The sequence below is a fragment of the Hoplias malabaricus genome, chromosome 9 (assembly GCF_029633855.1).
Source record: "Hoplias malabaricus isolate fHopMal1 chromosome 9, fHopMal1.hap1, whole genome shotgun sequence".
Classification (NCBI taxonomy): Eukaryota; Metazoa; Chordata; class Actinopteri; order Characiformes; family Erythrinidae; genus Hoplias; species Hoplias malabaricus.
Genome location: NC_089808.1, coordinates 12,206,516 through 12,234,349, shown reverse-complemented (window position 1 = coordinate 12,234,349; position 27,834 = coordinate 12,206,516). Strand labels below are relative to the sequence as shown.

The 27,834-nt window shown below is 37.0% G+C and overlaps 1 protein-coding gene across 2 annotated transcripts; it reads left to right on the top strand.

Moving 5' to 3' along the window:
- ncapg2 (non-SMC condensin II complex, subunit G2) lies at positions 1-27,834 on the top strand. 2 transcript variants are annotated; one of them, XM_066680910.1, is made up of 28 exons: positions 1-79; positions 913-1,025; positions 1,206-1,397; positions 2,244-2,358; positions 3,482-3,639; positions 5,004-5,138; positions 6,563-6,657; positions 8,626-8,782; positions 8,928-9,020; positions 9,536-9,661; positions 9,945-10,124; positions 10,228-10,380; positions 10,496-10,718; positions 10,887-10,987; positions 14,610-14,783; positions 14,915-14,985; positions 15,748-15,901; positions 16,289-16,468; positions 17,058-17,168; positions 17,652-17,789; positions 21,495-21,594; positions 22,594-22,784; positions 23,349-23,489; positions 24,637-24,740; positions 25,230-25,330; positions 25,973-26,075; positions 27,012-27,065; positions 27,227-27,834. In XM_066680910.1, the coding sequence occupies exons 2-27, from the start codon at positions 948-950 to the stop codon at positions 27,061-27,063; spliced, it is 3,426 nt and encodes a 1,141-aa protein (XP_066537007.1). In that variant the 5' UTR covers positions 1-79; positions 913-947; the 3' UTR covers positions 27,064-27,065; positions 27,227-27,834. The 2 variants fall into 2 exon arrangements, with proteins under 2 accessions (XP_066537007.1, XP_066537008.1); XM_066680911.1 differs by lacking the exon at positions 1-79 and adding an exon at positions 110-229.

Here is a 27,834-nt window from a genome sequence, read left to right as displayed (position 1 = left end):
CAGGCCACAAGGGGCGCTTGTTGACATCCAGTTTCACTCACGTCATCACGCATTTCAAAGGCGTTCGCGCGGGAAGCGGGTGAGTGAGAGCTCCTCTGTTTACTAACAACTCAGAAATGAATTATGGCACAGAAAAAGGTTTTATATTGTACATAGGTCGCTGAGAGTTCTTATACTGTGTCGAAGTTAATGTGCAGACCGCCACTGACGCTCTGAACGAGTTTTCAATGTATGTGTGTTTTTAAATATGGAAATTAATATGAACTGGGTCCGAACTTTCCGATCCACCTTAAAACCGTAAATGAATCCCCGCTACACTTAAGGTGGACCGTCAAATAAACCAGTTCAAGCAGCGGAGCTTGAGCCTTAAGCAAAACAGGTTGTTAAAAACCCTTTCGCGTATTTGAAACAGCAGGTTTTAAATAAACATTGTCAAATCGTATAAACGCATTTTCAGGAATAATTTCTTGCCTCGTAAAAGGGAGATTTTCAAATGTTTTTTATAAGTCTGTGGACGATAAGGGAATAAAGTCATTCAAAGCGGTCTGATATAAAAGTTTGTGTACAGTGGATAAGCGTAAAGTATGGGATTTAACATAAACATTTATTTACTGTGCCCAGCAACCAGTGGACACACCTGATTTTACTGTAGTCAGTCTGAGAAAGCCCCACAGCACCCTGGTTGTTTTCTTTTTCTTTCTTTCTTTTATTACTTTTCCTTTTAAGAGTGTTTCTGCACCGTTAAATGTCAGTCTTGCAAATTTGTGATGGTGAAAATTCTTTTGGTATCATAAGTCTAACTTCTAACTGGATTAATATATGAATGTCTAAGTTATGTAAATGTGTACATTTGAAGTGAAGTTTTTTTGGTAGTTTACTAAACAATAATCTCTTTCTCCCTTTGCTGGCTAGTGTTTGTGAAAAAGTTGTGGATTTAAGCCAAGAAGATGTCAAAGAGAAAAGAATTTCTGGATTCTGTTCATCCAGACAAAGTTCAAGACTTTCTCAACTTCATTAAATTACACGTATGTGCTTAATTCTTCTGTTCTCTGGTGTCTTTAGACATTTATTTATACTTTCTGTGTCAGCTGCTGTTGTTTACATATCGTTGTATGGCATCAATATTTTATTTGTATTTAATGATATATTAAAACACAGTTTAGAACAGTTAATTGATGTTGTATTTTTTTTTTTTTTTCTCTCAGAAAGATGGGTCAGAACCAATGGACCTAGCAGAGGTGGTGCAGGAGCTACCAAGTAATCAGAGAGTGATGCTGTGGGGAAAACTTTATACATTACTAAATCACACTCTCCAGAGTTATCCCCCAGAGCGTTGGATCACAGGCCTTGATGGAGATAGTGGAGACGAGATGGAAGTGGAGGTCTCCAAAGAGCTGGTATGAAACTGCAGATTGAATCCCCGGCTAAGGGCTGTTTGCAGTATTTAAATGCAGGCTAAAAAAGAAAAGAAAAACCTTGAAGGCAAAAGGAAAAAATAAAATAAAATAAAATATAGAAGCAATGTGTGTCCATCTGTCCACCTACCATTTATCTACCTGTCTTTGTATATGAATGAAAAATGGACAGCTGGACTCATTGGACTAATAACTGGATACATGTATAGATAGATATAAAGTGGCGGATATATAAAGGATCAATAGACGTTTAGGCTGGTTGGAAACAAAATAGAAGCTAAATAATAGCAAGGAAAATATAATAGCAGAGAATGACCTAAAGCAGATTCACTGATGGTTGGACAGACAGACAGACGGATGGATAAATAGACACAAAAGGCAAACTAGATTGAGAGAAGGATACATGGATAGCTATGTTTGTGGACAGAAGGCTGGGTACATTGATGGATGCTATTTATAACTAAGGGCACCACTAGTGAAGTGAAGAACAATATTGTACATGTCTGTATTATAAATAATTATTTTTAAATTCTATTATCATACTCTTGTTATTAATATTGAAGTTTTTGGTGAACTGGGGCATCTTTCAGGTCAGGCTGATCTGTCTCTTCTGCTTTACTCGAGTGTTTTTAAAAGTTAGCTGTTTTAACCACCAGGGGGCACACTAATGCCACAAAAACTATTTTAGTATATTTGTTTCTGCCCCAGCCAGTCCATTACATTTAAAATCTCACTCACATTTTGTCTAACCATATCAATACAGACTTCCAATACTTTGGCCTTCCACTGGTTTGCATGTGTGAAATGTCTGTCTCACTTTTTCCTTAGAAACACAGCATGGCTGTGCTGGATGCTGTCACTGTAATGTGTACAGTGTCTGTTGGCGTTATTCAGAATGGAGACACCTACACTGCTCTACTGGATTGTGCTTGTATCCTTAATAGTAAGAACTATTTTTAATTATTAATATATTTTTTTAATTAGAATATTAAAAAAAAAAAAAACGAAACATAAGATTGTGGATATGAAGGACAATGAAATCAGTCAAAACAATCAATAATCTTTTCTACTAAAACTACTGTAGTATGTTATTGAAATCTGTAATTATAAAAACACTATATCAATTAATATTATATTAATAATAAAGGCTATCATAATTTATTAGGGAATAAAAAAACCTTTATATTTGCTAAACCCATAACCCCATGAAACTGAGAAAATTTATTGTATTTGCCATTTTGAATTTGATGCCAGGAACACATTACAAAACAGTTGGCACAGGGGAGTGTATGTACCACTGTGTTGCAACACCTAATCTTTTAAACAAAACTCTGTTTAGGAACTGAGGAGACCAATTGATGTACATTTGAAAGTGAAAGATTTTCTCATTCTTGCTTGTTATAGGATTGCATCTGCTCAACAGCTTGCTGTCTTTGTTATAGTGTTTTTTGTTTCCTAATGCACCAATTGTTTTTCAATGGGTTCTGGACTAGTTTAACACCTGGACTATTTGACTAATGTGCCATGCTGTTGTAATCCATGCAGATGTGGATCTTAAATTCTTCTTTGCATTTTTGAGTATTAACTTGCATTTTTAGTTGCAGCAACAAACTGTTCATTCTGAAGTGTTTCAGAGCCCATGCAGTTATTTCTGACAAACAATTGTGCCTGCTACTGTAGATTCTTGAATTATTCCCGTTTTTGCCTTTGTAGTCTTCCACAAAGTGGAGAACCCCTCCCAAAATACTCTGCCTCTCAGGGATGGTCTCTTTAAAGCAGTCGTGTCACTGATTTTTTGCCAAGTACATTTTTAAAATATTATTATTATTATTATTATTTATTTATTTGTTTGATATTTTTCTTAAGCATTAAACTTTGCCAGTTCTCCAATGATGTACTATGCCTTTCAGATCATTTGCAGTGTTAGGAGTTACTATTTCTTGATTTGATTTAGTTTCCTGCCTCCACTATAGCCTTTTAAACCTTTTTAAATATCAGAGAATATGAAAGCTGCTGTTTGCTGAGAGTTTTTAAAATTTTGAAATTTCTTTTTTTTTTTTTTCTAGGTATAGAAAGTTCTCTGCCGCTATCTGAGGTGTACCTTCAGAAGGCCATTCATTGGCTGTTTGAATGCTGGTGGAGGAAGGGCTTACAGGGGAAGGAGGAGCTTGGCTGGACTGCTTTTGTTGTTTGTTTGGAGAACACTCTTTCATTCAAAACACAGGTTTCATACTCTTACAAAATATCAGTTGTTAAGAAGACACACACTCATGTAGTCAAAACTAGTTTTAAGCTACTTTCCCTTTAGGTTAAAACCTGGATAGGTCAAGTACAGACTTCTGGAGTAGGATGTGTACATATTTCCATCTGATTATGGGGGTTTAATCTTACTAAATTACTTCACTGTTTACTGAGCAGTGTAGAAGCAGAATGTGACCTTCAGAAAGTAAAGTTCTGTTATTTATATACATTCATATAAAAACAATCATAAAATGTGCCATTGGCATGCTCTTACTGACTGTAAAACAGTTTTCTTAATAGATGATGATGGTTCTGTGAAGAACATTTCAGTGATGCTAAAATTTGTAAAAAATGATGCGGAATAAAATATTAAAGTTGAATGAAACTCCAGAGATCAAATACCCATTTGTCACTTTAAAACGAAGATAAGATCCATTTAGAAACCTGGAGAAACAAATAAGTCCTGTTTTAGCAGAAATCTTTCCTCCTTCCCATAACAAGCTTGCTTGTAGTGTAAATAAGCATGGTTACCTTTAACATCAACTGTCATACTTGGTTCTTTTTCCAAACAAATTTGTAATGTTGAAGAATAATAAACTATAGAAATTTTCTGAGGTGGTATTCAGGTTTCATTCCTCTAGCCTGCACTGGAACAAGTTAGAGTTAAATGACATGTTGCTATAGTAACTCATGAAAAGTCCTTCAACTGCTTTCTGAGGAGCTGAAATACAAATCTAAAATGTAGTTAGCCATTTTATCATTTTACTTGTTTCTGGTGGAGCAGTATGGCATAAGACATGCATATTAAAGCCTGATAAGTTTGAAACACAGTGTACCAGCATCTGCTACAGTTCAAATATGCCTTCAAAACTGTGATCATTTCTGCTTCCAGTTAAACAGGACCATTTATGCTTTTCTGTGCTCCTTACATTATTGTTTTTTTAAGAGTTACAGATCTCTTAACACAAAATACTGGTTGTGATGTTAGCTGTGTATTGCTGGTAATAGTGTTTGAGTAGTTTAAATGTGATAGCTTGTTATAGTTCACATTATTTTATATCCTTTAACTAAAAATGGGCATAAAAATATCCAAATATAAATATTTGGTAAATTCATGAAGGAATATTAGTAAACGTAATTATCACTAGTAAATATTTTTGTGTTTAAAACATTTGTATTGGAAAAGAAAAATGTATTATTACGTCACCAATTAAAGTCATATTGCTTAGTCTTTGTAGTCAGAGGATGTTTTTCCTCTGAGTCATTTCTTGCTCTTTGTTGTGCTGTTCAGGTCAGATGAGTAAAAACTGTTTATATATAGTCTGTTTTGTTTTTTGTTACTCACAGGTGAGTGAGCTGAACAGGCTCTACAGCCTGAAGGAGGTGTTGCTCACTGTGGATTTTGAGTCGGAGGAAGGCCAATACATCACCAGCCCTTTACTGCAGGGCTTCCTAAGCATCAGTCACATCAAAAGGGAGGAAGTAAGCACACTTGTGTCTGTTTGTAAGGAGTTTACCCATTAAATTGTTAAGCTTTTTGACATGCCTTTTGCTTCTGAACTGCGTTGGAATTTATTTCAAAGATTATAATGAATACAAAATGGCAACTTCTTAGTGACAAATCACCTTTTCATTGGAATTATTGCAAGTGACATGCTATGTATCTCATTCACTTGCCTTGCTGCACCCTCCACCCCACTTTGGGAATCGCTGTGTTAAGCAATCATTTCTGTCCCATTTGCAGTTTTAGGGAGTTTTTACATCTGTAGTTAATTGCTCTTGTCCGAATAAATTCAGTAATCTTGGAGCCTTTTCTCACTGGTTTGGTTTGTTGTCACACAGGGAAAAATCCAAGCACATTGAACCGTGTCACGACAAAACCATGTGAGAATCTTATCGCTGTTGATTGGGCAGACATTACTGAATGTATTTAATAATTACATTTTCTTTTTGATTTTACTGTAAAACTTTCAGTTTTCTCCTTCATTACTTCACTGATGGCTTAAATAATAAACTTGAGAAAATTTTAAATAATACTATTATAGAGGGGTTCCTCGACTGACGACATTGATCCGTTCCTACATCGCGTCGTAAACAGATTTTTGGAAGTCGGAACATACATACATACTGTAGGTAAATAACATACTGTAACTGCGACTGGGGTGACGCCGTCCTCCTCAGTCCCGAGCTGCGTAACCGTGTCTTCCGCTGCACACACCAAACACGAAGTTTGCGTTACGACGTTTACGATGCAAAACCACTTCGAAACAAGGCTTTATACAGTAAATGGGAGATGTGCCGTAACCACGAAACATCGTAACCCGGAACTGACGTAACCCTGTATTATATATAGAAGGAGTGCATCTTTCTACTTTTTCAGATTTTTTTAGGTTAAGTATTCCAGCCTTATTGAAAACTTGTCTTGTTTATTCATAAGTAAACAATTTTAAAATATGTGAGATCAAAATGATCACATTTTTATTGTGTTAATTCATCACAGTCCTCTCACGGTCCAAAAACACATGTTGGTAGGTGGATTGGCGACTCAAGTGCCCATAGGTGTGAGTGAATGTGAGAGTGTCTGGCGCACACTCCAGGGTGTGTTCCCGCCTTGTGCCCAGTGATTCAGGGAAGGCTCCGGACCCACCGGGACCCTCAACCTGATAAGCGGTTACAGGCAATGAATGAATGAATTATTCATGCCCTTGATCATAGCATGTTTATAAGCTAAAATTTCATGTTTGTTTCCATAAAGATGTAATTATTCCCCCCCCTCTGAAATATTAACCACTGCACATGTAGTCAAGGAAAATTAATATTTGCCCATACACTAACCCATGCCTTTGGAATATGGTATTTGGCTTACTGCATGAAAAAAATGAGTAATGATTTTTCTGTTTATTCAGGGGAAGCGATTTCTTGCCTTTCTTTTTGGCTGGGATGTTAAGTTTATCAAGATGATTCATGAGACCATCAAAAACCAGCTACAATTTTTCTCTAAGTAAGTGCTACCTAATTACTTTTTATATTATCGATTACCCACATTTATGGTTTAAAGTCACCTAGTGAATATTTTATGGTGTTGTTTTGATGGACATCTAATGTCATGATTTTGATTGATAGGCTCTTCTATAGCTGAAGAAGTCATGACTCCAGAGCTGAAGAACTTAAGTTTCCATTATTAGTGCTCAGTATGGTTTTATCCCAAAATCAATGAATATATACACCATAACGCCTTATATCTATACTCGCTGTCCATTCTCTTAGCTCCACTGACCATACGGAAGCATCTTGTAGTTCTACAATTACAGACAGTCTATGTGTTTGCAACACTGTGCTGCTTGTCTGATGTCACTGCAGACTGGCAGAGCTGCTGATGAGGTATCAGACTTGTCCTATTTAATAAAAAAAGATTTTAACCAATACACCTTGTAACTCCACTCCAAGGGGCAAGGTGACACTCAAACTTATTTATTTATTTATTTTACAATGTTGCCTGTATCATTCCTCTTCAAAAGACAATTGAGAATATTTCACAGTTAAATGAAGCTAAAAAACTAAATAACAATCAACAGGAGACAGTTGTCTAATTGGTATTTAGTACCTTGTACATTCTGGAGTACATCTGCAGTATGAGATAATTATAATCTATAATTATAATCATACACAGGATAAGATGTAAAATATCCTATGCCAATCCATTAGAGCTTCACATAGGGACCACCACACTCTCTTTAACAATCCTTAAGAACCACAGTTACTCACTGAGCCCATGAGTACCCAATCCACCCACTGTATCATTAGCTCTTCACAGGGGTCACCAGGTAGGCACCTCCCCTCGTTGGTGTTTCACTGAATTAAGGTCACAACAGAAGGCTCAACAGTGAAGTCTGGCATCCTAGACACCCCCCTCCAAGCCAGTTTTACAGTCCTACCTTACCCTTTACCATCAACTACCTTAAATCCACACTGTCCTCCCTGGTGACTAAGGCTGTACCTAGCCCCACTGGCACCGTTAAAGCATGCTCAGTTCTACCAGTTCCATGTGAATTTTACATACTACATCACCAATAATCATAATAGCATCCCTACAGTGCGTTTCCCAGAGTAATCTGTGCTCTCCTTATCCACAACCACTGACTAGACCTTTCGGCTGTTTCTGATAACTCCTTCACAGCTGCTCTTATTTTCTGGCCCTTGATGCCGAACTGCACAAACAGGGATGTTACTGACTTGACTACAAATCCCCTAACACCTATCCACAGGTTTTACATGTGCCACCCATGTATTAAAAAAGAAAAAATAAAACGTGGGAAAAGCTTAAGGAACGGTGTGGTGCATGCTGTTAGTGCTTGATCTAGGAACCAGGAGACCTGGGTTCGAATCCAGTGGCTGATTAGTTTGGTGTGTTTCATGTTTGATTGCACATTGATCCCAGTTCAAATAGTGTAAATAAAGCACAAAAAAACCCGTGCCACAATGGAGCAACCTGTTAGTTTTTGACTTTGTAACTTAACGGTCTAAGTTCAAATCCACCCACTGATTAAATTGGTGAAGTGACCTGTTAGTTGAATTCTTTATTATTATTATTATTATTATTACAAGTTTGCCATAGAAAAAAGAAATACTTAGACACTATTTCCTGCAGTAACATGTATCATTTTCCTTATGGAGCATTTTAAAGCCTAGTTAACAGCTAAAAGTGTAATTGTGCTGACACGTGCTTGAACTCTCGGGTCGCTGCATGTGACTATATTTGTATTTAAGTAAGTTTTAGATAATGTGAACAAGAGTATATTTAAAGGAAGTTTTAGTGAGGTCTGATACTGATGAAGTTAGCTGAGTAGCAATTCAAGCAGTATTTAAAACCAAAGCATGAGAAAAATATTTCCAGCCATTTTTAATATCTACATTTACAAATGTTATACCCCCCCCCAGCTCTAACCATGACTTTAAAATGACATTCCAGGGCTCTGGCGGCTGATGTGGCTGAGATTTACTTCAGGGCGTGGAAGAAGGCAAGAAGCCCTTTCTTGGAGGAGATCGAGTCTTCCTGCATTCAAGACTTCATGCAGCATGCTCTGCTGCTTCACAGAAATTCACCCGTTCATCCTAAAGTTCGGCAGGTTAGAAAATCCTTCAGGGCTACTTTGCTTATTTAGCAATGATATTGGTTTTACATTTCTCAGCCAAAAAGCCAATTATATATATATATATATATATATATATATATATATATATATATATATAAAATACATCCCTTTCTTACAGATTCTGACGTACTTCCACAAGCAGAAGTTTCGTCAGGGTATAGATGAGATGCTCCACCGTCTCTATAAGCCCATCCTGTGGAAGGCTCTGAAGGTAATTTCCTAGTGTAGATTTGTAGTGACAGTGCTGTAGTTTTTGTCTGTTCAGTCATATTACACACACTGTTATGTTGACAAAGCATCAAAAAATGGAGCACTCAGAATTATGGATGACCATAAACAATATTCATTCGTTAATTCATTCATTTTGTGTAACGGCTTATCCAGTTCAGGATTGTGGTGGGTCTAGAGCCCACCAGGAATCACTGGGTGCAAAGCGGGATAACATTCACTCACACAATCACACCTACGGATACTTTTGAGTCGCCAATCCACATACCATTATGTGTTTTTGGATTGTGAGAGGATACCCACACAGACACGAGCACACAACTCCTCGCAGTCACCCAGAGCGGTGCTCGAACCCACAAACCCGACACTACCTGTTGCATTCCGTGCTGCCCCACCATAAACAATATGATATTTCTATATGTAAAACTTAATTGTCACGAACGGTGGTGAATGGTGTCTCTCTTTTCTCAGCATTTTGTGTGTGGATATGTTTTTCAGGCAGCCAATGCAGAAGTCAGAGCAAATGCCACGTTGTTGTTCACTGAGGCGTTCCCTGTACACGACCCCAGCATGCACAGTGAAAAAGTGGATGAGCTGGTGCAGAAACAACTGGACACACTTTTTGTGAGACGCACTGTCAATTACAGTCCTGTTATGAGTTGTTTCCTCTGATAATTTTCAAAAGCCTACTACACCTGACAGAGCAAGAAGCTTACTATCACAATTGACTATTTTATGAATGCTATTCTGTGTTTGCTGTAATATTTGTGAGATTTTGTAGGCTTGTGCTAACTTTTGTCACATCTGATGAGGTTTTCCTTAGCATTATTCAAATTTTGCATACAGCTGTATATAATAACCCTGTGTGCCTTCTGGTTGCCTGTGTTGTTCTTGCCTGTGTGTGTAGAGTCTGCTGGAGGACCCACGACCACTGGTTCGCTCCTCTGCTGTTCTGGGGGCGTGTTCAATTCTGGCTCGCTGCTGGGAGCTACTCCCCTCCACTGTCATCACAGACCTGCTGAAAAAACTCCTCCTCCAACTTGCCACAGACACCAGCTCTGCTGATGTCCGTTGCGCTCTCTTCATGGTAAGGAAACACAGATTAAAGTTGCACAGTCTCAGAGTCAACTTAAAGGTAAATCACTGATATTGTTAATTTTTTGTCTATATGTATTTATTTTTGTGTTTAGTGCATGTCTATGATACTGGATAATAGTATGAGTCATCCTCTGATGGAGAAATTGCTTCCGACCCTGAAGACTAGCCTACATGACACCTCTGAGAAAGTACGGGTAGCATTTGTAGACATGCTGCTGAAGATTAAAGCTGTCCGTGCTGCCAAGGTATATAAATGTATAACCAGATTGTGATTTCATCATTATCCAACTATTTTAAAATGTACTTATAATATGTGGCCCCCTTTTAATATACTGTTTCTGTTTTATTTCTGTGGCTCAGTTCTGGAAAGTGTGCTCTATGGAGCACCTGCTGGCTCGGCTAGAGCTCGATTCTCCGTCGGTGTCAAAGCGGATTGTGAACTTGCTCTTCAACTCGTTTTTCCCTGTTGGTCAGACGGAGGAGGTCTGGTGTGAGCGCTGTGTCACTATGATCCAGATGAACCCAGGAGCTGCTCGCAAGTTTTACTGCAATGCCTATATGTATACGGCTCCTACTAACATAGGTGCAATCTTGCTTGATTTGACCACATATTCACAGACATACAGTTTTTGATCCTTTGCAAATACACACGGTTAACTGATCTTGTATGTGTGTGTGTGTGTATGTATATATATAAGTCTGAGCTATGTTTTTAATAAGTTTGTCTGTATTTTCTGTCCAATTTCTGTAGTGAAACTGATGTTGATGATTCGAAAATGTCTGAATGGATGCATTCAGAGGACTGGAGAAACCGCTGACGAGTCTATCACCAGCAATAAAGAAAACACATCAGTAAGATATAGACAAGGGGCTTAATGGTCAGATTATCTTAACATATCTTACTACAGAGCACTTAGTTCAGATGGCATAGATTGCTTGAAATGTCCTTTCTAAACTGCCCTGTTCAGAATGACCGGTTTCAGCACCTGTTCATTTATGTGAGAATGAGCCACACCTGACTCCGCTGTGGGAGCCCAGGAGCGAGGAGCTGAAGCTCTGGTTTTTAGTTATTTTCTCTCTTATCTTTACACTTTAAAAAAAATTTTCTTTAGCATATTTAATCAGTACTCTTATTTCTCCATGCTCATTGTGTTTGTTTTGCTCAGTTTAACCTAGTCTTTGCACTCACATAAACTTTGCCCCAGTGCTGTGATTGGAGAAACAAAAAAAAAATGGGGTGGTGGGGGGCAGGATAATTCTAGCACAAAATTAGAACAACTCTTTTTGTTCCGTGACTTCTGACTGTGTTGCCACGGACTGTGTTGCTTTATTTCACAGTTTATTGGTGGACTCCAGATTCACATTTGTTTTATATAATGTCCCCTTTAAACAAAAAAAATGATGAAGTCAATTAATATAAAATTCATTTTGACTCTAACTGTAATGAAGACAAAATATTTAGAGGAAATGAAACAAATGTCATCATACCTATATTTCCTGGGTTGGAAATGCACTAAATACCACTGTATTATATTGAACTGACTTGCAAATTTTGAGATTTGTTACACCCCTAAACCATACCTAAATTATTTATCAAATCTAGCCTGCAGTAAACTGCTACAGAACTGTACAGCTCTGAAATGATGCTGGAGGTGGAAAAACCACTAAACCATTCACACACATTCACAGAGCTGTGACATGCCAAGATATAAAATAGAGAAGCCTTATCTAAACAGAAAAGCAAGTTTTTATACTAATCTCATCTTGCTTTTAGTTTTTAAATCTAAAGCAGAGGCTTGATAGTATTTCAAGAATTTCACAATTTTTTTTTGAAGTGATGACTATTAAGATGCTGTGTAGCTAGTTTGAAATATCACAGAATTGCTTGTAGCACAACAAATCCTTATATAGTCGAATGTTCACTCAAATTAATGTAGCTACAATAATTCAAACAGTGTTACTGCTATTTATTTTGCACTGAAAGTGGAAAAAATATCAGTATTAATGAAGGTTTTAATATCAGTTCCTACATATGAACAGAAAGTAAAACTGTACTGTATTTAATGATACAAGTGTCAGAAGGCTGAAGCAGACTATTGCAAGTCAACAAAAGTGCATAGTTAGTTGGCAGAGGCACTATCAATCATTTTCTTGCATTATCCAGTCAAATGTCCAAAGTACCTGTCTATCTTTTTTGCATCAAACAGTGGTTTTAAGGAAAGCACGATATGGGTGGAGTTGGGGCTCACCATGGAGCACCTTAGCGGCTTCACCACCAACTGCTTAATGGTGCTTTTGTGGGTTTAATGTTATGTTAGGGTTATTTGCTGCATTGTGTGTTTGTGTGGGGCTGGGTGTGTGGCGGCTGTGTGGGCAGAATTTTATGAAGTTTTAAATGATATTGGATAATGGCTTTGGGCCCATCACATATCAAACCCATGTTCGAAATTCTTTTTCAATTCAGTTGAATGCACTACAAAGACAAGATATTTGATGTTCAAACGGATAAACTTTATTGTTTTTGTTTTGTTTTTTCTTTTTTGAAAATATTTACTCATTGAATTGAATTTAGTCATGTGAATTTGAGGCATGCAACACGTCCAGGGGCAACAAAAGACTTGAGGAAAAGAAAGTTGAGGAATGCTCAAAAAACACCTGTTTGGAACATTCCACAGGTGAACAGATTAATTGGTAACAGGTGTGCATCATGATTGGATATAATATCAAAAGATTCAGAGAATCTGGAGAATTCTCTGCAAGTAAGCAGCAAGGCCGAAAACTGACATTGAACGCCCGTGACCTTCGATCCCTCACTGCATTAAAAACTGACAACATTCTACAACTGATATTACCACATGAGCTCAGGAACACTTCAGAAAACCATTGTCAGTGAACACAGTTTGTTGCTTCATCTACAAGTGCAAGTTAAAACTCTACCATGCAAAGTGAAAGCCATATAGCAACAACACCCAGAAAAGCCAGCGGCTTCTCTGGGCCCGAGCTCATCTGAGATGGACTGATGCAAAGTGGAAAAGTGTCCTGTGGTCTGACAAGTCCACATTTCAAATTGTTTTTGGAAATCATGGACGTTGTGTGCTCTGGGCCAAACAGGAAAAGGGTTTTCTGGATTGTTATCAATTCAAAAACCAGCATCTCTCATGGTGTGGGATGTGTTAGTGTCCATGGCATGGGTAACTTACACATCTGTGAAGGCACCATTAATGCTGAAAGGTACATACAGGTTTTGGAGCAACATATGCTGCCATCCAAGCAAGGTCTTTTTCAGGGACCTCCCTGCTTATTTCAGCAAGATGATGTCAAGGCACATTCTGCACGTGTTACAACAGCGTGGCTTCGTAGTAAAAGAGTGCGGGTACTAGACTGGTCTGCCTGCCGTCCAGACCTGTCTCGCTTTGAAAATGTGTGGCGCATTATGAAGCACAAAATACAACAGCGGATACCCTGGACCGTTGAGCAACTGAAGTTGTACATCAGGCAAGAATGGGAAAGAATTCTACCTGTCCCAACTTTTTTGGAACGTGTTGCAGGTTTCAAATTCAAAATGAGGGAATATTTGCAAAAAACAATAAAGTTTATCCATTTGAACATTAAATATCTTGTCTTTGTAGTGTATTCAATCGAATATAGCTTGAAAAGTATTTGCAAATCATCGCATTCTGTTTTTCTACAGCATTCCCCTTCACACGTATTGAGATGTACTGTATATGTGGAAGCATAGACAGAGGCTGTAAAAAGATGCAGTGGTAACATGCCAAAATCAAAGCCATAATTGTGAATATTTTTCTATTTCTTGTGTTTTTCATGTGAAGTATGCTAAGAAGAGAATTGTATTTTAAACCTGAAGCAGGAATGACAGAATTTCTGAACCACAGCATGAACATGTAGTTAAGCAGTGAAGTCTTTTCTACCTATTGTGCAAGCACTTGTACAGCAAGTGTGTACATCATGTTCTGTTTTAAGCTGTAAATCTGTATTTTGGCATATTGTATATAGAGGTTTACAGAATATCCCTGCACTATTCTTCAAGCCTTACTGCAATATGAAAAAGCAAACTTTCTAATTATCTGTTCCATTCCTTTTTGTTTTGTTTTTTTGTGGCAGAATCAGGTAGTATCAGAAATTTTGAAGGAACAAATAGTCATGACAGTTTTAAAAAATGGTATTAAATTAGGTGTTTGAGGAAATGTGCTTACCTCTGTTATACATTCTCATATTTAAGAACTTTTAATTCTAAGCTCCACCAGAGGGCAGTGTAGAACATGTAATTTTCAGTTTTGTTTAAAGGTTCTGAGCTTTTTGTTCTAAAGGATGATTCTTTAGTCATTTAACTAAAAAAATGGATTTGCTCCTTGAGGCGCAAGCTTCATGTAAGGCCAAAAGATCAGTGCAGTTTTTAAATTTTGCCTCTGTAGCAGCCCTTTCAGTAATTAATGTGTATGTGTGTGTTTTTTAGGTTTTAGAGGATGTTCTCACCATTAAGGACACTGCTGTCATGACCAGTCTGCTGGAGATTGTGGTGATATTGTGGAGAAGTGTGCAGAAATCTCTAGAGCACAACCAGGAGGCTCTACAGTACACCACTGCCAAATTTGCTTCCGTCCTGCCAGAGTACCTCAGAGTCTTTCAGGTGAGTCCTTTGTTTCATTTGACAGAGACAGGATGGTCAAAAACCTATTGCCTTGGTGCATTTTCTCTAAGATGATGTAATGCTGGTGCAATGTTGCTGTTGGGGTGTGTGTGTGTGTGTGTTTATTTCAGGATGAACGCTGTACAGCTCCACTTATCCGCTTGGCATCTTTACTGCCTGCTGCTGCTGTTCCTGCACTCAGGTCTGTGTTTATAAAGCATGACTTTTTTATTAAGCCTTTCTATGGGTGTGGCCCATGAATAAGTAAACCCATGTTTTACTTGCCTGAACACCAGAAACACTTGTCTGCAAAAAAAGTTCACTAAGAACATTTAAAAATGCTTGCTGTTTTGCTTTGGTTTATTAATATATTACAATTATGTGAGTCTTTCTTACACCTCTTCTAATTCAATAGAGAGACCGATATACTTTATCAAATTTTTGTAATGGGGGGTAGGGGTCAAAGTAAAGGATCACTCTCGCTCTCTGTCTGTGTCTGTCAGTCAATCCAACACATGCAGATTTAATTTCTCTCCTCTGACCCTTTAAGATGTTTACACAGTTTTCTGAGGTAAATCTGCCTAATCTAAATGTCCAGCTGGTGTGCAGATTACTGAAAGTTGTCGTCACATGTTTTGAGCGAGAATGCTGTGTAATTTTGGCGGCTAGTGTAGTTCATTTTTAATCAACCAAACATGCGCATGGCAGGTGCCCTATTTTTATGTCAAAGGTTATGCGATGAGTCATTCGTATACCACAGGTTTTAATCAGACTAACAACCAACAGAAACACCTTATACATGCTCTAGCTATAAATTCATTTTTTAGAAATTGTATAAGAACTTAATTCTGGGAGTTCTGATGATAACATAAGCTGTGAAGTACAGGACTATTCTATAAGAACTGGCTTCATAAACAGGTCTTTTGACAGGTGTGTGTGTGTTTGCATGTGTGTGTGTTTGCAGGAGTAAAGTAATGTCTCAGTTGAGGCATCTGAGCCCTGGTTCTGCTGTGGCTCTCTACAGCCAGCTGATAGAGTGTGTGTGCAGCTGGGGTCAGGTCAGCCAGGTTCTGGAGCTCATAGTGGAGTGGCTTACAGAGGCAGCTCCAGTAAACTCAGTAAGTCTTTCAGATGAACAGATCTGAGGGTGTGTCTGAGCTGATTCCCACATAACAGTATACCAGTCTCCCAATATACCAGCATCTTCAGATTTTGCTGAGGGATAGACATTCTAAAAGTCACATATCCTGACTTTTTCTGATTGGATTAATTTCTCTTACAGATCATTTATTGCGTTAAGAATCACTATTCACATTCGCTAAAATTTTTTATTATTTATTTATTTATGTTCACCCAACAAGTTAACCTCAGCAAATAAATCGAAATTGTACCCTGAAAATATCTAAACATTAACCTAAAACTGTGTTTACCTACAAGCTTCTCTCGTGTTCTCCTACTCCCTCTCTCTCCCTTTCTCTTCATCTCTCCTCCCCTGCTGAGCATAGGGTGAGCAGAGTGAGTCAGATACTCGGAGGGTCCAGTTTGATGAACCTTTAGAGGCTAAGCCTGATCTGGCTTTGGATTATGTGGAGTATCTGCTGACGAGACCCAGTGTGAGAGACTGTCTGCTGAGTCTGACCCTGGATCAGCTCACACCATTGCACAGTGCTCTAAGCTCATGGAAGGTAACTTATCCAGGGTGTAGTGCTGATGTAGTCTTAACTTTTACATTTCATAAATATTTCTGTATCAGCATAAACAGAAAGGTTCAGCGGTGTATGCAGAGCTTAGATTTACTTCCCTAGAAAACCAAGAAACAAAAGTGGAACTAAATGGGGTGCAGCTACATGTATGATTTAGGTCACCCTTCCCAGTGTGTGGGAAATTGTGCTGTGCAGCATTGGAACGGAGTTCTGTGGAATCATGAAACTTTAGGCAATGGTTTTGGGATGAGTTTGGGATGTTTGGAGTCTAAAAGCAGTCCTCTAAAATCAATATCTACATATTAACTAATATTTGTCTTGATAAATGCCATCATATTTTCAAAATCAATGTCTAAAGCCTTTCAAGGAAAGTTGGGACTGCAGTAAATTATTTTAGATAAATATTACAGTGTGTGTGTGTGTGTATATATATATATATATATATATATATATATATATATATATATACTATCCATATCAATGCATGAATTATAAAACTGCATCATAAAGCTTGATCAGGTTTAGAATGTCATAATTTTTTTTACTGGTTTCTAATCTTTTGTGTGTTCAGGTGGTGCTGTACTCTTCTCTGAGTGAGGGTGTGGACAGTGAGAAGGTGACCGAGACTGCACTGAGGGCCTTTAGCTTACACACCCGTCTCACAATCCATCTTCAACACAGAGTGAGTCTGATAACATATAGTTTTAAAAAGGCACAGTTTGTCTTGAGCTTACACTTATGTCATGTTCACATGAACACATTCTTATGTGTTGTCATACCCATAATCAGAATTATCTCACTTTTTCATAATAAGAGCTTTTGCGTTTACAATAAACCACCGTGTGGCTGTTGATATTGCAAAGAATAATAATGTTCAGTTTTATTGTTTTTATTAAAATAATAACTTAAAGAAGCAATCAGTTTCAAAGTATATATTTTGGTATGGTAATTATAGTAATTGGTATTAAGTTACTTTTATATAATTTCATTCCTGTCAGTGTGCTCCCAGATTTCACCTGAAATAATCTCCTAGGAACTGTGCTGTTTAGAATGTATTGTTACTGTTCATGCCATTTAAACATGTGATTTTTCACTAAATTAACTAAGTTGCTAAGTCTATTTAAGTCCCCAAATGAATCAAGTGACATGATTCCCTGTTTGTTAGTACCCAGAAGGGCGGGACTTCCTGGGATCTTTGGAGCACTCTATGGACTGGTTAGAGAAGAGGGTCCTACCTTTCTTAGCTGCCCCTAGTGATGACATCTCTGAGCAACAACTGACTCTCAGCAAACAGATTGTCGAGGTGAGTGACAGACCAAGACTCACTAGGGCTGCACAATATGTCACATATTATCATTATTGTGAAGACTGGCTGCTGCCGTACATATATCTCAGAATGCTGCAATATGCAAAGTAGAAGTGTGCTTTTGGTTTGTCAGTTAAGGACTGGATATTCTGTTACCCAGGAGGAATGAGAAAAAAACTTTCCCATCTTCTGTTTGGATCTTTAGGCTTCTTAATGGCTTCTCTGATTGCCTCCACCAATTAATTTGCTGGATGACCTCCTCTGTTACTTTCAACTATTTCAAGCATAATTGTCTTTTCGAAAACACTGAATCTTCCCAAAAAGTTTCCAAAATAAGAGCTTAGTTTTATTATCAAGGCTGCGGGCAAAGGGTAAGGCTTTATTTGGTCAAGTAACAGTTGTTTTTTTTTTTTCTTGCTTTACAACCTGTTTAAACTCACCAACAGCAATTAGTTATTTAGAATTTAGGTCCATAAAGAATCGCAGGAAAGAAAATGTAGTTAATATAATGTACTTTTAAGATTTTTTTCTAGTTGTAACAATCTTCATCTTCATATATGGAGCCATATGTATTTTTCACTTTTTCACCTCTAGGACTGGAATGACGTTTGCGTATGTTAACTGTGGTGATGGCATGTTGCCTTATCTTACTCCAGTGCTCACATGGAACATATTTTTGGTTTGTTGTTTATTAGTGAGATGGTCGGGTAGATTTAATTTCCAAAAAGAATACTTAGGTTTTTTTTTTCATTTGTTTTCATTTTTTCAGTTGTCCTCCACAACAATGATGCACTATATTGCTGAAGGTTTTTGGGCACCTGTGCATCAAACATTGCTGTAAAAATGAAGGGCATATTTAGGGAATTTGCTTTTAACTTTTGCTATTAGCTCTTCTCTTGAAATAAATTTTGAACATAATGTGATAATTTGTTTGCAGCTACATGAATTTGGGTGAGGTTAGATATTGATGTTTAATGGTTAGATTAAAAAAGAAAAAAAACAATACACTTCCTCCTAAAAGTATTAGATAAGTTGTTCTCAAACATTTTTCTATCATTTCCCCCCTCAGACGAAGGGGAATTTCCATGCCCCACCTGTCCCATATTGCCCCAAAAAATGATTAATAAAATACACATGCATATTTACAATTATCTAATTTTTTAAGTAACATCAACTTCTATCACTAAATCAGTGGCTGAACATTATAACACCAGACACAACATTAACATCAGTGTTGAAAAATACATAAAATTGGCCACTAACTGTTTCAGTTTCTTACTTTTCAATCTGCAACAACGAGCAAAGGCAGGCACAAGGCGTAGGAGTGAGGTTTGTTTTTTTTTTTTTTTTTTTTTTAGGGTGTTGGGTTTTTTTTTAGGGTGTGACTCTGACGGTGAATCGGAGGCCAGTGAAGCTGATGATTAGAGCAGCTTTATGTTTGAACACTCAAGCCTTAATGAAGGCTGGAAGAAGGCCCACCTTGTCTGACTCACTGACAAAACATTAATCTCAGTGGCGCATTTTCAAAATAAAAGTTTGTGAGGGAAAAAAAAAAGCATATATTGGTTCCAGGTAAGCTAGGTTTTTCTGGTCTCCTGTCTAATGTTCTTTTAGTATGTTTAAGGGCTATTAATGAATCCATTGTGAGTGGGTGATATTTACTGAATAAGTTTTATTGGCAAGACATTTGTCTTTACATTTCATGTCAAATCTTGTCTTACTGGAATTCTGTGAAGCTGCTTTGTGACAACATCAGTTGTGAAAAGCGCTATATAAATAAATTTGATTTGATTTGATTTGAAAGGCATTAATAAAGACAGGCATAAAAATGCTCATTTCTTCTGATTCCTTGCACCCCTCCTGCAATACCCACATTTTGAGAAATGCTGTATGAGATAGAGTTTCATCACTTCAGAGAACAGTTTCTTTGGCTCAAGTGCATGTGCTCCAGAGCATTACATTTTGGTTCACGCTTTACAGTGGTGATTGTGCAACCTGTGTGAGCTACTGAGCCTCTATGTCCACAAAGAACACACCTTTAAGTACCAGAGTTCACAGATTATAAGGGCTGTCTACTAAAGTTTGATTATTATATGTGTGTTCCTCTTTTTTTATTGTCCTGACTCCTGCTTGAATGTCTGGCAGTTTTCTGAGTGTCTCTAGACTGGATTTAATGATCTTGAGCATTAGTCTTGAGATACAAGTGAAATTGTGCACCTGTGATATGGATTCGATTGACTAGGGCCAATCAAGGTCAATCTTTAACAGATTGCTATCTGCTTTATTGAGCACAAGCTTAGACCCAGTCCTTTGGTTTATGTCAGTGGTCACCTAGGTGTTGGAAACAGAGATCACAATTTGTGGCAGGACGCCACAAATTGGATGTTTCAGTGATGAAATATTTAAAATTGGAGAACAAAACCAGTCCAACAGAACTTCAAAGTGGTATGGTGATTTATTAGCCATTTTGAGTGTTCTAGTTTTGCTGCAATGCTGCATTAAGTAGAATTGATAAGAGCTTTTATAAAGACATCCTTAATTAAATACATCGAGCAACAGCTTGGATGTTGGCAATTTTTTTTTATTATTATTACTGCACTGCAGAGATATTCAATTGTCAAGCATTAACACTGGGTTGACTTTAATAACTTATATACTTGAAATGTGTACTGTGAAACAGTATTGTCTGTTATCTTTGGGACTAAACTTCACTGTGTTTTGAAACAGTAAATTCATAATCTTTGTTGTTTATATTTTGCAACCCTGTGTCAGTTGTACATTTTAGGACCTCTTGCATAACCACATAAAAAGGGTACTTTTTAAAAGCACAGTAATATTCTTATTATATTTATTATTAACAGTTTTAAGTATATACACACTTCCTTTAGGCTGTTACTGCCCACTCAGTCCATTTTAACTTATTAGTAAGAAAGAAATCTTCCTAACGGATGTGATTTATTTATTTTTTCTCTTTTGGAGAGTTTTTTTTTTAAATAGCAACACCCACGTCCTTCTGTCTGTGTAAGACTTGTGTGCTTCTTCAGCTTTGTCTTCCTGTGCTAGATAATGAGGAAATGCTCTATAAAGGAGATGTCTCCTGTCTGAAATGTAAATGGAGAAGTGAAGTAGAGCTTTAGATGTTTGCAGGTGTACTTATTGCTTGATATAATATTGAATTTGATGTAGAGAAATGTTCGTAATATAGGCTAAATATAGGAATGTAAAGTCAGCCATTAGTTTATCAGGTCATACTAACAACAATGCTTTTATATGGTAAAAAGCAGTCTAACATGTTTGAAGACACAGTATACGATTCTGGATATCAACCGTTTGTTTGACTCCGAAGCCCCTCTGTTCAGTGCTCTTTCAGAAGCTCTGTTTTGTGTTGGGTTCCTTGGTTCCATTAGTTTGGTTTCCTGTTTGCAGATTCGGGGCTGGGTACGAATACCCGACCGTTGTGCAGTGCAGACGGACTGGAGAGCTAGTGAACTTTGAGGAAATATTTGCTGAATTTTATAAAAAGTACAAACTATACACAGCAACTTTGTATTTAACACTGATACTTATGAATAAAACTCTTCAAAATACATATTTTGTTTAGATGAAAAAAATCTCTATGTTGCTTGCAAGCAACTCTCTCTCTCTCTCTCTCTCTCTCTCTCTCTCTCTCTGTCCCTCCCTCTTTCCCTCTCCCTCTGACAGAGCTGTCTGACGGTGTGCAGGGACGCGGTGAGAGTGGCTCTGGGGGATACAGATTTTAATGATCACATCCTGCAGCTTTGCTCCTGTGTGCTGTTGTCTGGTGAGAAGTCACATACACTTATGTGTAAAGGTCACAAATTTGGACACTCCTGTCATGTTTCAGGGCTTTTTTTCAGTTTCAATATTTGCATTTTCACAGTTTATTCTCTCTGAAATGTGTGGTAAAAAAAACTGTGATTTGACCTAGGGCACAAACTGAGCAAAAACATTCACACACACCTTCAGATGCTCATTCAGAAAAAAAGCTATTATTTATTGAGAAAACAAATTCCTTTGTCATTTTAATAAAAAAAAAATACAAAAACATTATCTGGTCAGATATTTACTGCCCCTGCTCTTCTGGTATAAAATGGCTAATCGAAAACAATTTTTAGTGCTAAGCCATGTCATTGTATTGTTATTTGATGAGATGTTGTTATACCATAGAAGCAGAATATGTTACGAAATAGAAAAGAAAACTAGAAACATAGAAAAGAATGCAGACGAATTTGGGCTTAAGCAAAGGTTTGTGTCAACACTGTCTGGACATGTCTGTTTTCTCCTGCAAAAATCACAGACGTTGCCATGACAATGTGTCCAAATGTCTGACAGGATTTCAGCATGGCCACTTGGCCATAAAAAATGGCCATAGTCAAATAGTTTATTTCTGTATGTTTAAAGCTGACTTTAAAAGTCAATATATTTGAAATATATAAAATGTGAGACCAAATGTTATTTCACACATTATCACACATGTGGTTTAAGACACCTATTCATACACTATTTCTTCAGAAATCTGATGCCACTATGGGAAGTTATACCATCTGCTCATCTGTGAAGACTGTGCTGTAATTTTGTGACATTGCTGTATGGTTTTGATTATATAAAATCACATAAAATTTAGTGAAGACAGATTCAGTGCTGGGGCCTTTACCACTTAAGCCCATTCTTGGCTTTAGGCTCATCTTGCTGCTCCAGAGCATCCAATATTAGAAGTCATAATGCCATGTCTGGACAAGTGATAACAGACCTGTTGGTGTGTGTGTGTGTGTTCCTCTAGAGAAGGGATACTCATGTATCCCGCTGCTATTGTCTGTGCTCTCTGAGGTGGCTCAGGACAGCTTTTCTCACAGCTCCAAAACCCAGGAGGAGCAGCTGTGTGTTACTCTTCGAATTGTGAGCAACATTTTCCAAAAAGTTCTGGAGGTCATGGCACACCGACTTCGGAAGGACAAAGACGAGGGTCAGGAGGTGGGCTTCAACACACACTGACTTGACAGATTATACTGAACTTTATAGTCAGACATAGAAATACTGACTGTAGCCCATCTGTTGGTGCATATTTACCAGTCTCCTCTACCACATTCAGTTTCAAATCGTAGGACTGCTGTTTTTTTTTTTTTTTTTTCTCCTTTTTATTTGTTTGCTGGACAGAACTTGGCACAATAACATCACATGCTAACAGTTCTTTAAACTCACCACAACCATGAACTAAACCACATCTTTGAAAGTACACTCGAATACTAGTGGAGATCATGCAGGTCTTAAAACAAGGAGGCTCACTTCATGTATGCACACAATAGGACGGTGTAAACTGTTCTCATCACCTTCACTCTGAGTGCTCTTTCAACACTGAAGACTTTTTACAACTGATGTCACAAAGCAGCTTCACAGAATTGGCCTGAAAGCCCCATGCAAGCAAGACAAACATATAATACAAGTAATATAGGTACTATATAAGGATTTGTAACAAACAGACAGACAATCTTTCTCTGATTTTCTGTTTATCCCTCACATTTGTGTATGTTTATATAGCTGTGCTTCTCATCTGAGGAAGCTCTACATGACTTTTTGCTGATGACTCAGTTGGCGTCTGAAACGTCTGAACTAATATCCGGAATCTTCTCGTCTTTGTGTGCTGCCGTCATCATTGACATCAGCCGCACACTGCAGAAGGTTGGTGTGTTTGGTATATATATCTATTTTTTTCCAAGCTTGCTCATAAGTGCTGTTTTTCAAGCACAGACTGAGTATCAACATTTGGTACCTTGATGTTAGTGCTAGAATTACTTCAATACTATTAAGCATCTTTATGTTCAATACTGAATTTCATTTCTTAAAGGAACGCCAGGTAGTGTTTTTACCTTAAATTTACAGTTTCAGTTTCATTGCGATGTTTTGCTGCACTGTGTAACTTTTGGAGGAGGTGCCTCCCTGCAATTAATTGAAAACCTGTTTGCGAAATTTATGCCTATGTAGTCATCAGACCTCATTTAAATTAGCATTTTTAGCAGACATTCTGAAACCTGAATTCATGAATAGAGTAAAAACTTGCCATTGTTTTGGAATAAAAGAGTTAGACTGCCTTTTTTGTCCTCAGAAACATTTAAAATGCTGTTATACCCATTTTCTTAAGGGAAATAAGATAATTCTTCTAGAAGAACAGACTAACTCTCATGTTGAACTGCTAAGAGAAGGCAGTGTGGGTGGCTTCCTTGGCTTTTTCTAAAGAAAAACATCCCAAAAGAATACAAGGCTATTCAAATGTTCCTTTTTTTCTGCAGCTCTAATAGCTTTAATTATATCTCATTATGTGTGTTAAAATGGGCTTTGGCTGTAGATTATATCTCAATTTGCAGCCTAGTTATAAAAGTCTGCTTCGTAAGCCTAATGATGTGCAATTTTGGTTGCGAATGAGATAGAGGCATAAACGTCTGTCTTTATGCTACACTTGTGTCCTAGTGTGGTTATTCAAGAAGAAATGGCTGTGCAACTGATCTAGTTCATTCTATAACATACTGCAGTGTAGGGCTTGGCTTTTTGAACTCAGATTCATATCACGTTGCTTTTCCTAACTAGGAGCACTGAGTTTGACATGGATTTTAGCACATTGCTGTATATGGATTTAAAAAAATTAACATCCTAACCCTACCTCTGTATCTTTGCTAATGTTTGTAATCCAGATTGTTTTGTTGACTTTTCTGACATAGTATTGCAGCATAGTTGCAAATACAAAGTATAGTTTTTTTTTTATACAAGGAATGTTGAAAATAATTTTTGTAGAAGACGGTATAATAAGTTTATTTTTCCTCTCCACATATAGTTGTCTCATCCGGAAGAAGTCATGACCCCAGAGACAGTGGCAGACCTGCCACCCCTTTCTAGCACTATCATTACAGCCATTCTGAAGTCACCAGCCGTTACCAGGTTACACACACACACACACACACTTTACAGATATGAAAAATGTATTTGTCCTCGTTATTCCAAATATAGCTGACTTACCAAAACATGTTAGGTGGCTGAAATTTGCTTCATTTATTATATACTGTGGCAAAAACGCTAACATTGTTAACAGTAATGTAAGATTCTATATTAAATGAAAAAAAAATTGCATAATTTGAACTGAATACCTTAATCATCACTGAATACCTTCAAACCATGTCATTTTAATTCATTTTAATTTATCTTAAATAGACTTTACCATGTCAGCAAAAATGCTGGATCAAATGTAGGGGCAGAAATGAATTTGTTCACTTCCTGTTACAAATCTATTATGAAATATCATTCATTCATTCATTCAGTGTCCCTCAACCAACTATGACCCTTTCACTAGATTTATACCAAGCTATTACTTTCAATCAAAGTTGCTAAACGAAGTGTGTCATGCGTATTTATCTTTGAAATCCACTGTAGGTGTTTCCTGTTTGAGACGGGTTCATCTGTGGACTCAGAGGCCATCGACAGCATCTCAGCATTGGCTGCAATAACACATATTTTGGCTGTCGTCAAGAAAAGTTTGTTTTTCTGCTGCACGTTTTCCATATGCATTTATCAGTCACGTAGTTTATGAAACATTTACTGTTCTTCAAAACATCAAGGATAAAATTATAAGAACTTGTAAAGTGTTTTATCAAAATCTTGCCTTTATGACGATGATAGAAATTTACAATATGAAGGACATTTTTCATGCAGATAACTCAAAAAGGAAAATTTAAATATAATAGAAAGAGCTAAGGATTCTTTGTAGGCCCCCAGTGTTATAACATTTTTGATGTGTTAGTTTCTCATATCAGAAAGTTTATATAATTATTTAAATAATTATTTGTTTATAGATCAGATTAACAGATATTATCTGTTTTTATCTCCCAATGTTTCTGATTGATCTATAGCACTACACAAGCCAAATGTTATTAGATTCAATTTTGAAACTTAAAACTTGACAAAACAACTGTTGAAAATTTTAATTATAATTAAAAATTAAAAACAGTTGCCACTGTTAAAGTGGCCTGTGCATATAGAAACTTTCAGCTCTTCCTCAAACTAGATACAATCAAATATCTACTAGTGTTTGAAGACTATGTGTAAACTCTAGCATGTCGCTACCTGTGTTGTAAATTGCAATTATTACTTTTCCCTGACTGTAATTTCTTCTGCAGCGGATAGGTTCAAGCAGGATCTGAAGAACATCGCTGTCTCTGTTCACACACAGATTCTTAGGCACTGCTCCATCACAGCAGAGGACGCAGCACACACTCAGAGGTAAAGCTCTCTCAGTATAGAAAATGTGCTCAAAGCCTGTAGGAGTAAGGTGTGGAAAAATAGGGGCTTAAGAAATGGAGATTTCTTCACAAGTAAACAAGTCTTTTCAGCATGGCTTCTGTTGCACATTCTTGCCAGTGATGATGGTGTTGCACATAACTAGAGTATATTTAGATACTTTTAGTCATGTGTTGACGTATTTCCTGTGGAGATGGCAAAATGCCACTTTTTAGTTGTTAATGCAGTAAAAAAGCTATTTAGTTCATTTATACAGTGAATATACATTCATTAAAATCAAATAAATGAATTTGGTTTTTGATGCGATAAAGCTATTTAGCTGAAATCGACATTGTTTGGACACTTCAAATGACTGATTTTGGCATATTTTGTTGTAATTTCACATTCACTACAGAGCAGACACGACATTGGGTTTTGGATAATAACAGTTTCTGTTTACCATTGGGGTAAAAAATGTTTTAGTATATTTTATCACATAGGAAATCAACAAGAAAACATAATTTGATGGATGTGCCCAACTTGTGCATTCAGTTTCACTTTATATCAGGGGTTCTTAAACTTTTTCTTAAAGTGTTGAAATCCACTGTTGTTGTGCTTTGAGTAGTACACAGTCAGCTACAATAGTCTTATTGGGGCTGAAAAACAGAAAAAACACAGAAAACTATTTTAATGCCATGTAAAATGATCACATTTGACTGAAATGCTCATAAAACTAATATGTAATAAATTAGTATAAAATATAATTCTTGGTGCTAATTTTAGGCTACATGTAGCTGGTTCCTGTATTTTGCTGCCCCTGCTCTTCTGGTATAAAATGGCTAATAGAAAACAGTTGTTAGTGCTAAGCCATAACATATTTTGCTTTGCAATCAACCAGTTTTAAGTGTTTTCATGTTTTTTTTTTGGTCCTTTTTTTAGGGTCATCTATGAGAATGCTGTAAAGACACTGAATGAGGTTCTGATGCCATGAATGTGAGGAGAATTTATGTAGAACTAATTGCAAACAGGGGAAATTAGTTTTTTATATCTTAAATACTTGATATCTCAGAAATCAATACTTTCTTTACATTTTTACTGAATATTCAACGTAGAGTGTTTCTGAAGATTTATTTTTTATTTTGTTTTTGTTTCAGTAGCCCATAAAAATGGAGCAGTGCGTACCTAAACCATGAGGATTCACACCTGGTTGTTTCCAAACGCCTGCATAATCTAAAGGTTGAGATGCAAATGATATTATTAAGACCACTCTGATCTGAAATGGTTCATTTTGGAGAAACCTACAGACTTGGATATTTTTACAGTGGTGGTGATAGGGGTCAGAATGTAAACAGCAAATATAAAGCAATTTTATTTACTTTCCATGTAATGTTGATCATGATAATTAACCAGATGTTCAGCAGAAATGACAGATAATGAACATTATCAGCACACAATGTAGCATAACTTGTAGTTATGCTAATATAAACTAATCTCTCAGACATCAAACAGTGTCTCTGTAACCAATTCACTCTGAGTGACTGATTATAGCCTAATCATTTGTGTGCTCTTTATGAGAGACATACTTTGTATTGTTACGGAGTTCACTTTTTTAAGAAATACGTCTTTTTGTATTTTCACTGCATCCAAACCTCAAAAGCACATCTGCCTATGAGCAGGTGAAAAAACATTTTCATTCAAGGTTAATGCAGTAATATTTTTACATGTTCAAACTAGGAAATGCAATCCTGCACGATTCATATGT